Source organism: Prenolepis imparis, unplaced genomic scaffold, assembly GCF_030444845.1.
Source record: "Prenolepis imparis isolate NDT839.2.m4 unplaced genomic scaffold, iyPreImpa1.0 SCAF_714, whole genome shotgun sequence".
Taxonomy (NCBI): domain Eukaryota; kingdom Metazoa; phylum Arthropoda; class Insecta; order Hymenoptera; family Formicidae; genus Prenolepis; species Prenolepis imparis.
This window is the reverse complement of record NW_028141872.1, coordinates 156-12,935: the sequence shown is the minus strand read 5'-3', so window position 1 is coordinate 12,935 and position 12,780 is coordinate 156. Positions and strand designations below refer to the sequence as shown.

The 12,780-nt window shown below is 41.9% G+C and overlaps 1 protein-coding gene across 1 annotated transcript; it reads right to left on the bottom strand.

Annotated features, from left to right (window-relative positions):
* Nucleotides 1-11,287: 11,287 nt before the first annotated feature.
* On the bottom strand, nt 11,288-11,772 carry LOC145948799 (uncharacterized; the record flags this gene model as incomplete). Its single annotated transcript, XM_083058364.1, has 2 exons — nt 11,599-11,772; nt 11,288-11,490 (listed from the first exon to the last, which is right to left on the bottom strand). Coding segments are annotated over exons 1-2 (373 nt in total), but the record flags the coding sequence as incomplete, so codon positions are not given.
* Nucleotides 11,773-12,780: the final 1,008 nt, after the last annotated feature.

The window sequence follows — 12,780 nt, the reverse complement described above, 5'->3', positions numbered from 1 at the left end:
AAGCAGTGGTATCAACGCAGAGTACTATCGGAAAGCTTGCATGAAATTACGATTCATCGATTCATACAAATTTCTCAATGCTAGTCTTGACAAATTGGCATCTATTTTGAATAAGGATAAGTTAAAAATTTTGCGTTCCAATTTTTCCGCATTATTCGCTAACAATTTTGAATTATTAACGCGAAAAGGTGTCTTTCCGTACGAGTACATTGACTACGTGGACAGGCTGCAGGACACGCGTTTACCACCACGCGAATCGTTTTACAATTCTTTAACCAGTGACACTGTATCCGAGAGCGACTACGCACACGCCGTCAACGTGTGGCAGCAGTTCTCCATTCAAACCTTGGGTGAATACAGCGATCTGTACTTAAAAACTGACGTCTTGTGGTTGGCAGATATATTTGAAAACTTTCGCGACATTTGCATCGCGAGTTACGGACTCGACCCTACGTATTATTATACTCTTCCCTGGTATACATGGGATGCCATGTTAAAACATACAAATATAACATTAGAATTGCTTCGACGATATATCTAATTTTGACATCTCGTCAATAGCGCTCGATTCCTACAGGCTATATCCTCGAAGTAGATTTAGAATATCCGCAACATCTTCACGACATGCACACTGACCTACCGTTTTGCCCGACACGTGACAAACCGCCCGGGAAGATAAGCTTCTCGCAACGCTATATGATAAGAAGCGTTACGTCATACACTATCGCAACCTGCAGCAGTGCACGCGTCACGGCCTTCGCGTTACAAAAATACATCGCGTATTACAATTCACTCAATCCGCATGGCTCCGCGATTACATTGAACTAAATACAAAATTTAGAACACAAGCGAAAAATGATTTTGAGAAAAATTTGTACAAATTGATGAACAACGCGGTATTTGGCAACACGATGGAAAATGTGCGTAATCATGTAGATGTAAAATTATTGACAAAGTGGGACGGACGATACGGTGCAGAGGCGATGATAGCGAAACCAAATTTCCATAGCAGGAGCGTCTTTTCAGAAAATTTAATTGCCGTAGAATTACGTAAACTAGAAGTAAAATTTAACAAACCAATCTATGTTGGTATGTGTATACTCGACATATCGAAAGTGTGTCTGTACGAATTTCATCACGAGTCACCGCTCTATCGTGACAGATGTCGGGTAACCGATACAGATAGTTTAATATATCATATTAAATGCGAAGACGTGTATGAAAATATGAAACGCGATATCGCTAGATTCGATACGAGCGATTATCCAATTGACAACGCGTATGGTATACCGCTTGTGATAAAAAGGTGCCAGGTCTAATGAAAGATAAAAATAACGGTACGATAATGACTGAATTTGTAGGACTTAGAGCAAAAATGTACGCTTTGCGAGTAGATGGTAAGAAAGATACAAAAAAGGTTAAAGGTGTCAAAAGTAACGTTGTCGCGAGAACGATAACATTCGACGATTATACGCGGTGCCTGAATGAAGAGATTGAAATGACACGTAGTCAGTCATGTATTAGATCGAAATTGCATGAAGTATACACCATTCGCGAGACGAAAATTGCTCTAAGTCCGTACGACGATAAGCGGTATATCATACCTGATTCGACCGACACATTACCATGGGGACATTACCAGATACCCTTATAAAATGTAATGTAATATAATGTATGTGTGATATAATGTTATGTAACATATGTATATGTATTTCATATAGTAACGGAAAAGATGTATTAATAAAGATCTTATATATTTTTATATGTTGTACATATTATATATTTTTTAATTTTTGAGTAATTAATAAATACAATTTGTATGAATTAAATTGCATTGTCCTTATGTATCCAAGAGTTGTGCGAATTGTCAAATCCCAGCCATTTTACGTAAACCTCGTCACCCCTCCTGCGCAGTACTTTCTCCACGAGATATACGTCCGGATAATTCGCGCTATGCAACTCGTGCTCGTAAAACGCTCCAGCGACAGATGTTTTGCGATAGTCCTCGAGTAGATAGGTTACGGGATTAGTACGCTGCACTTTAACAATTTTAAATACTTCGGTTGTCCAATTTGGTGTGTAACCCTTCTCAAAAAGTTTCTTGTACTTGCTAACGCGTACCGGGTCACCTACTTTGAACTTTGCCGGAGCGGCAATCTTTATGTTACTATATACTGTTTTTAAAAGTTTATCAGCGATCGCGGGGGTGACGTCGGCGTGTTGCATGCCGATCGTTCGATGCTTGCGCGCGTTGTAATCCGATACGAGTTCCGCCAACGCGTCGATCCACTTGTAAGTTCCGTTCAGCGTAAACATCTTCCACATGTCGTTCTTCAGCGTGCGATTGAATCGCTCCACAACCGATGCCTTCAATACCGAATATGTAGAATAGTGATTGATGTTATGTTTCCGTATAAGCCGTTGCACGTCGGCGTTAAATTCTTTCCCCATATCGGTTTGCATGTTTCTCTGGCATCTCTTGCTATCTCGAATTATCTCGGCGATAGCGTCAGCCGTCTCGCTTCCACCTTTATTCTTGAGTGGTATGGCCCACGCGTACTTGCTCAACACATCGATGACGGTGAGTATGTAGTGATAACCTTTGTTGAAACGAGAATACGGACGCATCTCGACGATGTCGGCTTGCCACAAATCATCGTATCCCCGCACTATGACGTGTCTTCGGGGAAAATGTTTTTTCGCCGGCGCGTGCAGTTCGTTTACCAACTGCCGTCTCTCCAAACTATGTTGTTTCATCGCTTCGTCGACTTTTCTCGATCGCCGTTTGTCGCTGCTTGTTTTAACGCTCATTTCCGTTCTTGACCCGTTCTTGAGCCGTTCGTAGCCGTTTCTGACCCGTTCTTGAACCGTTCTTGACCCGTTCTTGAGCCGTTCTTGAGCCGTTCTTGCGTTGTTTACTTCCGTTCTTGACCCATTCGAAAATCGTTCTTGATTCGTTCGCAGCCTTGTTCACAGTCGTTTCTAACCCGTTCGTAGCCTCTCCTGACCCGTTCGCAGCCGTTACTGACCCGTTCGCAGCCCTGCTTGAGTTGTTTGTAGCCTTGTATGTAGTCTTTAATGACTTGTTCGTAGCCTCGTTCGCAACCCTGCTTGAGTTGTTCGTACCCTCGTTCGCAGCTGTTGCTAGGCCGTTTACTACCACTACCACTCATTGTAGTTAGATAGCAGTTCGATAATCCTTCGTAGCCGTTCGATAATTGTTCGTAGCCGTTCGATAATTGTTCGTAGCCGTTCGATAACCGTTCGATAGCCGCTCCTAACCCGTTCACTGCTGCTCATTCAGGTTGATAGCCGTTTCTGAGTTAGCGTTAGCCGCGCATTGAGGTTCGTTTATCACAATCTGTATTGCCCGCACATCCTTCTCGAACGAAGTCAGCTTCTCATCTGATTCTTTCTGTTGATTCATCAATCTTTTAACGCAGGATTCCACATACAGTTTGTTGACGGCATCAGTGTCAGCTTCAGGTTGCATCATAGTCTGTAGCGACACGACACAGAGCGTTTCCGCGCACGTAACTTTTCACCAATCTATCCCAATGATCGCTTGTGCCGGTTGCATCATTTCTTGGTTCGAATAATCCAAATTTGTTGATAGGCATTTTTTTCCCCCGATACGAGTGACGCTGATCGACTGATTAGATTTGTCGAGACACCATTCAATTTATAATAATGCCTGCTTCGCGAAATTCCTCGATGATCGACAGGATCTCATTGTCGTGAGCGTTGTGGCCAGCTCGGCGCGAAGCGTCCAGCAATCGTACCCGATCCACTAGCTCGTTGGGGTCATCCCAGTGTATGTAATCGATTTTATTGTCGGTTAGTGCCATCGCGTGAGGCATGAATACTCTCTTTTCAGATTTTTTCTTTTCAATCGATATCAATGGTGCGATTATATGTTTGTACTTGTATCCCCTGTGGTTTCGTAATTGGCCTTGTGTGTCATAATTGCGTTTATGCGCGTTCGTCGCCAATAATATGCTCTTGTATTTATACATCCTCCGTGTAAATGTCATCATCGGGAATTCTCTTGAAGATCAATTCGTATAATCCTGGTGTACCGATGTACTTCACTTCGTCTATAATTATAGAGTCATATTTGTCAATGTCGAATCGTTTGTTACCGAGACGCATTTCATCCTTATCGAAATAGACACCGTACACGTGATCGATTTTCCTTTCTTTGTCGCCACCGAGGAGAGTGCTCATGTACGAGTACTCTTGTCCCAGTGGTCCCAAGTGCTTTCGCAACATTTCTCGACCTTCCAGCGTTTGTAATGTGTTTCGAACAAACGATGTTTCGAGCGTGCTGCCCGAGGTTTCGAAAACATTTTCGTTTGCGAGTGTTTCGGGTATCATAGGTTGTACGATTCTCGTTGTCGCGAACGGTGTAGAGCTTATCATCGGTTCATCCAATAAAGCATTCGATGTACGCGGTGTCGATGAGCGATTCGGGTTTGACCGTTTCCTCTTTTTCGGTGTCGCATCATCCTTCTCCTCTTCCAACTCCTCCTCCTCCTCCTCCTTGTACCGCTTGATGGGTAAGATTTTAATCTTTGCGGTAATTTCCGGCTCGTTATTCACCGCGATCGAGTTGTCGACAATCTTTTGTAGCGGCTCAATAATAGGTCTAAAATGGGTCTTGACCGCGATATCGTCATCGATCTTACCGGTCTTCAAAGCGCGATGTTTCTTGCGGATTGCTTCACTCGTTTTCGCAATCTCCTTCGCTATCTTTTCACGTTCGCGAATATTATCGTTCTCAACCATGTCGGTAGAGTGTCGAACGCTCGTGTTTCACCTCTCTCGACAGAACATCGGCAACGACTAATTGTTTTGCGGTATCGCGAACACGTTAAATCCGTTTCTGTATCGGCCGTTCGTAAGCGAGCTATCCTTATCTATCACTAGAAATCCATACTTTTGCTGCCAACAAGTACGACATAATTCACTGAAATCCTCATATGACATGTCGGTATTCACGTGATCGTTGTACACATGTTTCAAGTTGGTACCGTCCTGTTTAAACAAGATTAGCAGGTTTGCGTTGTCGCGTATAAGATGTTTCGGTATTCTTGCGTATGTCTGACAGAGATAGAAGCAGTCGACGTTCGAGTGGCGTCCCATTGAAAAGTACTCTCTTATCGTATTTTGTTTGTCACACGCCACGTCATCGAAAACGAAAATCGAGTTTGGACATGCTTCGCTCGGTGGAATGACGTCACTGTTATTGGAGAATGTAAAATAGCCGATTTCATCGATCGACGTCAACAAATTCTCCAGATACCGATATTTTAGCTGTTGCAGCGATTTTGAGTACACGTACACGTTTTCAAAGCGGACGCCGTGCGGGCTTTCTATCAAACTAATCAACACGTTAGTTTTACCGCAATTCGAGGGGCCGCAAACGATCGCGCGTATAGTAGTCGGCAGTATCGTACCGTGTCTACGCATCTCCGCGTTGTCCCCCATCGATCGTAATCTGGCGTCGTAATTCGTCACGCACATCGCGAAAGGTTGTCGCACGAAATTCATGTTCACACTCCTGATTGGATCGAACGTCTGCCTATTTATAGCTGCGCGGAACCGCGAATTGCTCAGTAACGAAAAAATGTTTGTCTTGCTATCAAGTCCTTACGATATTTGTAATTTGAGCGCCGAACAGCTACAATTTGTGTCGAAAACAGTTTTATTGCGAATGTGCGGCAATTACGTTCACTGCGTGTGGGACAAGCTTCCGGAACATATAAAGGCGGATTTGGAGATTCAAACTTATCGCCGCTGTTTCGAATTGTATATTAAGACAATTGTTTTTTGAAATGATTTTAATTTTTCTCGAGAGATTATTCTCTCTCCATGATTGATGAATATTTAACTCTAAATAATAATCCGCGTATATCGCAATAAAGTATTTTTTATCTCATGCAACTTATATACATATATGAATGACGACAGGTATAAATAAATTAATTTCAAAAAATTTTGATACAAAATAAAATTAATCTAGATGAAAAGTACACAGTTGAAAAATTTGTGTTAAATTTAACAAATATCACCTGTCCCAATATCAACGGTCCACAGAAATTTTTGTGTTAATTTAACATAATACGGATATGTTAAATGGTGACACGAATATTGTGTTAATAGATTAGATTAGATTAGAAACGTTTATTGCTGCCCCACTTGAGGATTGCAAGGCGCTTTTTCACTTAAGGAGCGGTCCCAAACCTTTACACAAACTTTACTTCCACTTATAATCTATCCTTAACCTATGACTTAGCCTATACAATATACAAAAAACAAAACGCCACGCCACTCCGCCTTACTCTCGCCCTATCTCTTCGCACCATTTACCTCTCTTTCATCTCTCTCTTTACGCTCTAACTACCCCTCCACACACACTCTCACCCTCCCCCTCCTATCTTACGCAATCTTATTACTAGCTTACTCTAATGTTGGACCTCCGCTTCCGGCTACTTCCGCCTTCCCTCCTCCACTTTCTCTCTCTCACTCTCTCCCTCTCCCCCTCTCCCCTCACCGCCTTCCCCCTCTCGCTTCCTCCACACGTCCACACTACCGCATCGAAAAGCCATACTCTCCTCCCCCAATTACCCCCAAATCTCCTCTTTCCTATCCCCCATACTTGCCCCAATACTGCTGCCCCCCTCCTCATCCTCTCCCGCACCTGTCCATCCTGCCCCCCATTCCTTTGTACTACATATAGCCTAAATACTTGTACTCCTTTACCTCCTCCAACTTCTTTCTCTTCCAATACCAACTAGCTTTCTTCAGCCTCCCTCCCCCCTTCCTGCACCTCATCACCTTCGACTTGCTCTCATTCAACTTCAATCCCTTCCCCTCCAAATATCTACCTAATTTTTCCATCCTCTCCCAACCTCACTCCTCCCCATCTCCCTTTCCTCATCTCCTCCTCCAAGTCCGCCATCATCATATTAAACAGCAGCGGACTCAGAGGACACCCCTGCCTCACTCCCCTCCCTGTCCAGAACTTTTCTCCCCTCTCTTCCAGTATTCAATCCCTCACACCATTCTCTAATCCACCCCCCTTCCCCCTTCCATATCCTATTACATAATTCCCACACCCTTCTAGCCCCTCTCCGCCATATTTCCACACTTCTCCTGGTATTCCATCCACTCCCACCGCCTTCCCATCTTTTATCCTTCCTATCGCCCTCCTAATTTCTCCCCTCTCTATCTGATCTTCCTGATCTTCCACCTTCTCCCTTATCCTCCTGCTTCCTCCCAACACCACTCTTGACTCCACCTCCCCTAATAAATCCCTAAAATAACTGTTCCATTCTTCCATCTCAATCCCTTCTCCCCCCCTCCTTTCCCCCTTCTCCTCTCTTTCCTAATTACCTCCCATACCTGTCCCTCCGTCCTCGCTTCCACTGCCCTCCTAGTCCATTCTTCATTCTCCTCCTCTTTCTTCTTCCTACATAATCCCTTGTACTCCTTCTTTCTTCTCTTATTCTTTTCCTCTCTAATTCCTTTCCCTCCCCCCCTTTTCTCTTCCATCTTTTCAACTCCTTTGCCACCTCCCCCTTATCTTTTCTGCACTCCTCATCAAACTACCCTCCCCTTTTTCTTCTCTCCTCCCTACTTTCCCCCCCATTTCCCTTATTTAGCACTTCCTGTATTTTTCTTTCCATCCTCCCCCACTCCACCTCTACCCCTCTCTCTTCTTGTTCATCTCCCTGCCTCTCCCCTATCACTCCTAACCTCTCCCTGAATTCCTTCTTCCCCTCTCCCGACCAGTTCCACCTCTTTCCTTACCACTACCGGCATGTGGTCCGAGTCAATCCTATCTCCTATCTCTACCCTCATAATTTCCTCCCTCACCTCCTCCTTCACAATCACATAATCAATGACTGATCTCCCATTCGGCCCCATGTACGTCCAGCTCCCCTCCTCATCTCCTGCTACCCCTCCATTCACAATTGCCCACCCTATCTCCTCTAATCTTCTCACTAACAATTTCCCTTCCCCATTCACCTTTGCATCCTTCGACCTTCTTTCCTTTCCCTCCTCTTCTCCCCCCCCTATCCTTACCCTTCCCCCCAATTCTCCTGTTCTAGCATTAAAATCCTCCCCTATTATCGTTCTAATCCCACCTCCCTCCTCCTCCGTCCACTCCCTCATCTCTCCTAATTTCTCTTCTAAATCCCCATTTACGTTCACATCCACCAATCTCCATCTCTCCCCCTTTTTCCTTATCATCACCTCCATCATTCCTTCCTTCTCCGCCCACCCTTTTCTTCTATTCCTAACCCTTTTCTTACCCCTACTACTATTCCCCCCATTGCCCTTCCTTTCCTATTTTTCTTCCTCGCATATTGCACCTCCCACTTAAATCCCACAGGTAACCTCCCTCTTATCTTCTCCCACCCTTTTTCATCTACCCATGTTTCTAACAAGAACATTACGTCCCTTTCCCTTATCTCCTCTCTTATTTCTTCCTGTCCTCTTATTCCCTCCTTAATCTCCTCTTTAATTTCTCTTCTTATCTCTCTCATCTCTCTGATTATTTCCTCCTTCCATTCCCTCCCCATCTCTCTTATGTTCTCCCCCATCCCTCCTGCCTCCTCTCTCCTTCCTGTCTCTGGCGATCTTATCACCTTTTTACTTTTCCTAAATAACCACTGTATGTCCCCTTTCTCCTCCATCTCTTTTCTCAATCCCATATCCTCTAATTCATCCCTTTTCCTTTTTAAAACCTCTTCCGGCGTCCCCGTGCTAGCCCTTCTCTCCCTCTTCTCAACATTCTTTATTCTTTGCACCTCATCCATTTCCCTTCTATACTTCTCTTACTCTATGTCTAGTGACTTTTCTCGCGCCACCTACCTTTTTCTCTTTCCCTATACCTACTACACCTGCTCCGATCTCTCTACACCTGTTCTCACCTATCTCCCTAATTGCTGACTCACTCCACCTGCACCACTTTACTCTCTTCTCACCGCTCTTTTCCCTTCTCTACCAACTCGCCTGCAATCCCCCGGCTTGCACTCACTCCAGATTCTCACTGACTCACTCTCTCTCACCTCTTCTCCTCCTCCTACCTCTAATAACCACTCAAAACACACTCTCTGACAGCACTCCAACCTTCTATCACGCAACCGGAAACGGAAGTCCGAATATTGTGTTAATATTTTAGCATAAAATAAATGCAAACTTCAAATAAACTTAAAATAAATTTTGTGTAAAATTAACATAGTTTTAATGTAAAAATTAACTAAAAATATTGTTAATTTTACATTTTATCACCCCCACTTATATTATAAAGTAAAATTAACATTTTTTTCTGTAAATTTTAACAGATAAATCTTGTCACTAATAATACGGAACATATTTATTGTGTAAAATTAAAAATAGATATACATTGTGTTATTTTTACACTTTTTTTTAGTTGTTTTAATAATTTAACATTTGAGTCCAATTAACATAACAGCAATATGTTAAATTAACACATGAATGTGTTAAATATTTAACACAAAAGTTTTAACGGGGTCCGTTTTTAACAAGAAAACACAAATTTTCCAACTGTGTAATAGGGTTATAATAGGAGACGAAATACCTTGCAAATTACGTTAACGAAATGGCTTTTTAAATTGGACCTTTTTATCGCAATATACAATGACTTGCACAAGTTCACAAATGACTTTTGAATTGATGAATTTAATTTCATGTTTGCGTTGGCATAGGTATCAAGTTGCAATCCGTTACGACGACTCATCTATAATTCATTTCTCGGAATAATTTGCATTTTTTTAATTTTGTATAGAATTATCCGCAAGAAAGATTAAATGAAATTTGATTTTCTTATCAATTAAAATCATATTTTGCACGTTTATTTTAAAACTCACACAAATCAAGCTAATGCTCACAAATAATACTCATTATTCAATATCGAAATGGCGTTTTAATTACTGTAAGCGCAGATGAACGGCAGTAAAGAAATTGTTCTAAATCCCTCAGTGAAAAATAAGATAGAATATATTTGGCTCAAGATACAATATAATTTGGCAATGTCAACGGTATTAAATTCGAGCGAGGACTGTTCCTTCCGACAGTTAATCGGCTGTATTTATTTCTTTCGCTTAGACTTCTAGATAATTCTTGACTTTTCGGTTATTGCTTTGTCTTACGACCTCGTCAAGGTAATCGGAGATATTGTTTTTACTTGGCTGTCTCACGAAACAATCCGAGTCGACTTACACTGTTTTTGTTTGCGTCCATATTATAATGCCGAGTTTGTCTCGAGTAAATATAACGGTCGAGACAAGTACTTTTATTATCGATTCGCAATATCTAAGATAAATTATTCACGCGATACAATATTATAATTTAAAATAATTCCGATCCTACATTACTTTGTCGTATCTTTCAATTTTATAGATCTGATGCACAGCATGACAAATCATTATGTAACACGTAACGAATAATTTCACGATACATGCTACAATCGCATGATAACGTATTATCTTCTTCACTTCTTGGAAAATGTACATTCCTATATGATTATGTTTTCTTAAAATACAATTTATAAATATGTAAACAAACATGTGCAACAGATGAATGAAAATGTCTATATATTATTATTTATCAATTTATACACTTAATTATTAATGAAGAATTTTGATTAAAGTAGCCAATCTTTTCTAATCTTTCAATCCCGAAAATAAAAAAACAAGATAAAAATTATATTTTTGACAAAAGTTGTAAAATAAACATTAAACTGAGTAAATGGCAATATGAGCCTAGGCGCTGTTAATAGGGCGCAATTTTTTAAAAAATTAAATGTATTATATAAGCATTCAAACGCACATCGTTTATTTAGATCCAAATTATCTTAATAAAATATTCGCGGACGTTTCGGATCCTTCTTAGGGCCATCTTCAGCGCAAAAAAAAATCTTAATACCGAGATTAACATAGAATTTGTAGATGAAGGATATTACAAGACACAACATAAGCAATTGATTATCGCAAAATAATTGTGTAAAATAAATGTAAAAAAAGATACAACACAAATATACAAATAAGCAAATGGCATTAAGACATGTGGTTTTGAAATAGAGAAGCTCTAAATAAGAAGTACTCGTGATATAGTAATTTACATGTTACTATGATCTAATCAGCGTGCAGAGTTAGAGAGTGTGCAAGACTACGTTAGTGCGTCTTTTATTGAAATTCGGTCCCGGAAAAGTGTGACAAACGCAGGCACAGAGATCCGCGTCGGTAATTGCTACCTCGGTGTCCTGGTGAGAGCAGGGTGTCTTTGCTCTTTGTCATCTGCGGCACGATGAGCAATGAGTTCGGTGGAGTCGGCGACACGGTAGAAGTTTGCGGTGAGGTAGCCAGTGTTAGATTGGGTAGCGATTGACCCAGACTCGAATACGATACTTGGACACTCAGCGTGTTCGGCGTCGGTGATTTACTCAATAACGAACGCCTGATTCGGACAATGAGTTTTAATAGAGATGTTATTACAGTCCATTTACTTTGCGATTCATCAATGTGAAATCGCGAAAGTTTGTTGACGTTTCAACATCGCGCTCACCTTATGTGCATGGATCTGTGATTATGCCCGGAACTCGATTCGCCACCTTCCTCCGACGACAACGAACTCGACGCTCGCGGTTGTTCGTTCGTCTCCACGCTGACGTTTCTGCTCGGATTATAACTGGGTAGAAAGCTGCTACTTCCCTGAGACGCGCCTTCCATCTCCATACTACCGCTAGAAATGATGGAACGCATTTTATAGGCATTTTAAATACAACAAGACTTCGAGATTTCTTTTTTTTTACTTTTCGAAACATACGAGGTGTGTTCAAAAAGTATCGCGAATTTTGTGTTTTTTCAAAAATTATTTATTTATTCATGAATATCTATTTTGTCCCCTTCAAAGTAATCCCCATGAGATATTATACACTTGTGCCAACGGTTTTTCCAATCTTCGAAGCACTTCAAAAAATCATTTTTTTTTATCTTGTTCAGCTCCTCCTTCGATGCCGTCTTTATCTCGTCAAGCGTAGCGTAACGTCGTCCTTTCATGGGCCTCTTCAGTTTAGGGAACAAGAAAAAGTCACAGGGGGCCAGATCTGGGGAATACGGTGGCTGCGGCATCATTAGTGTGTTGTTTTTGGCCAAAAAGTCGCGCACAAGCAACGATGTGTGAGCAGGGGCGTTATCGTGGTGCAAAAGCCAATTTTTGTTCTTCCACAAATCCGGGCGTTTCTGGCGGATTGCTTCGCGCAAATTGCGCATAACTTGCAGGTAATATTCCTTATTGACCGTTCTACCCTGTGACAAGAACTCATGATGCACCACGCCCCTGCAATCGAAGAAAACTGTAAGCAAAACTTTCACATTCGACCGAACTTGGCGCGCTTTTTTCGGTCTTGGTTCGTGCGGCAGCTTCCATTGAGATGATTGAGCTTTGGTTTCCACGTCATAACCATAAACCCACGATTCGCCACCAGTTATGACCCTCTGGAGCAAATTTGGGTCGTCGCGGACAGAGTCCAACATCTCATTAGCAATGTTCATGCGATGCTGTTTTTGGTCGCAATTGAGCAATTTTGGTACGAATTTCGCGGCGACCCGTCTCATGCCCAAATCATTGATAAAAATCGAATGGCACGAGCCAATCGATATGTCTAGGTCCTCAGCAACTTCTCTAACGGTGATTCGACGATTGGCCAATACCATTTTCTCCACTTCATTAATTTTTTCGTCTGTT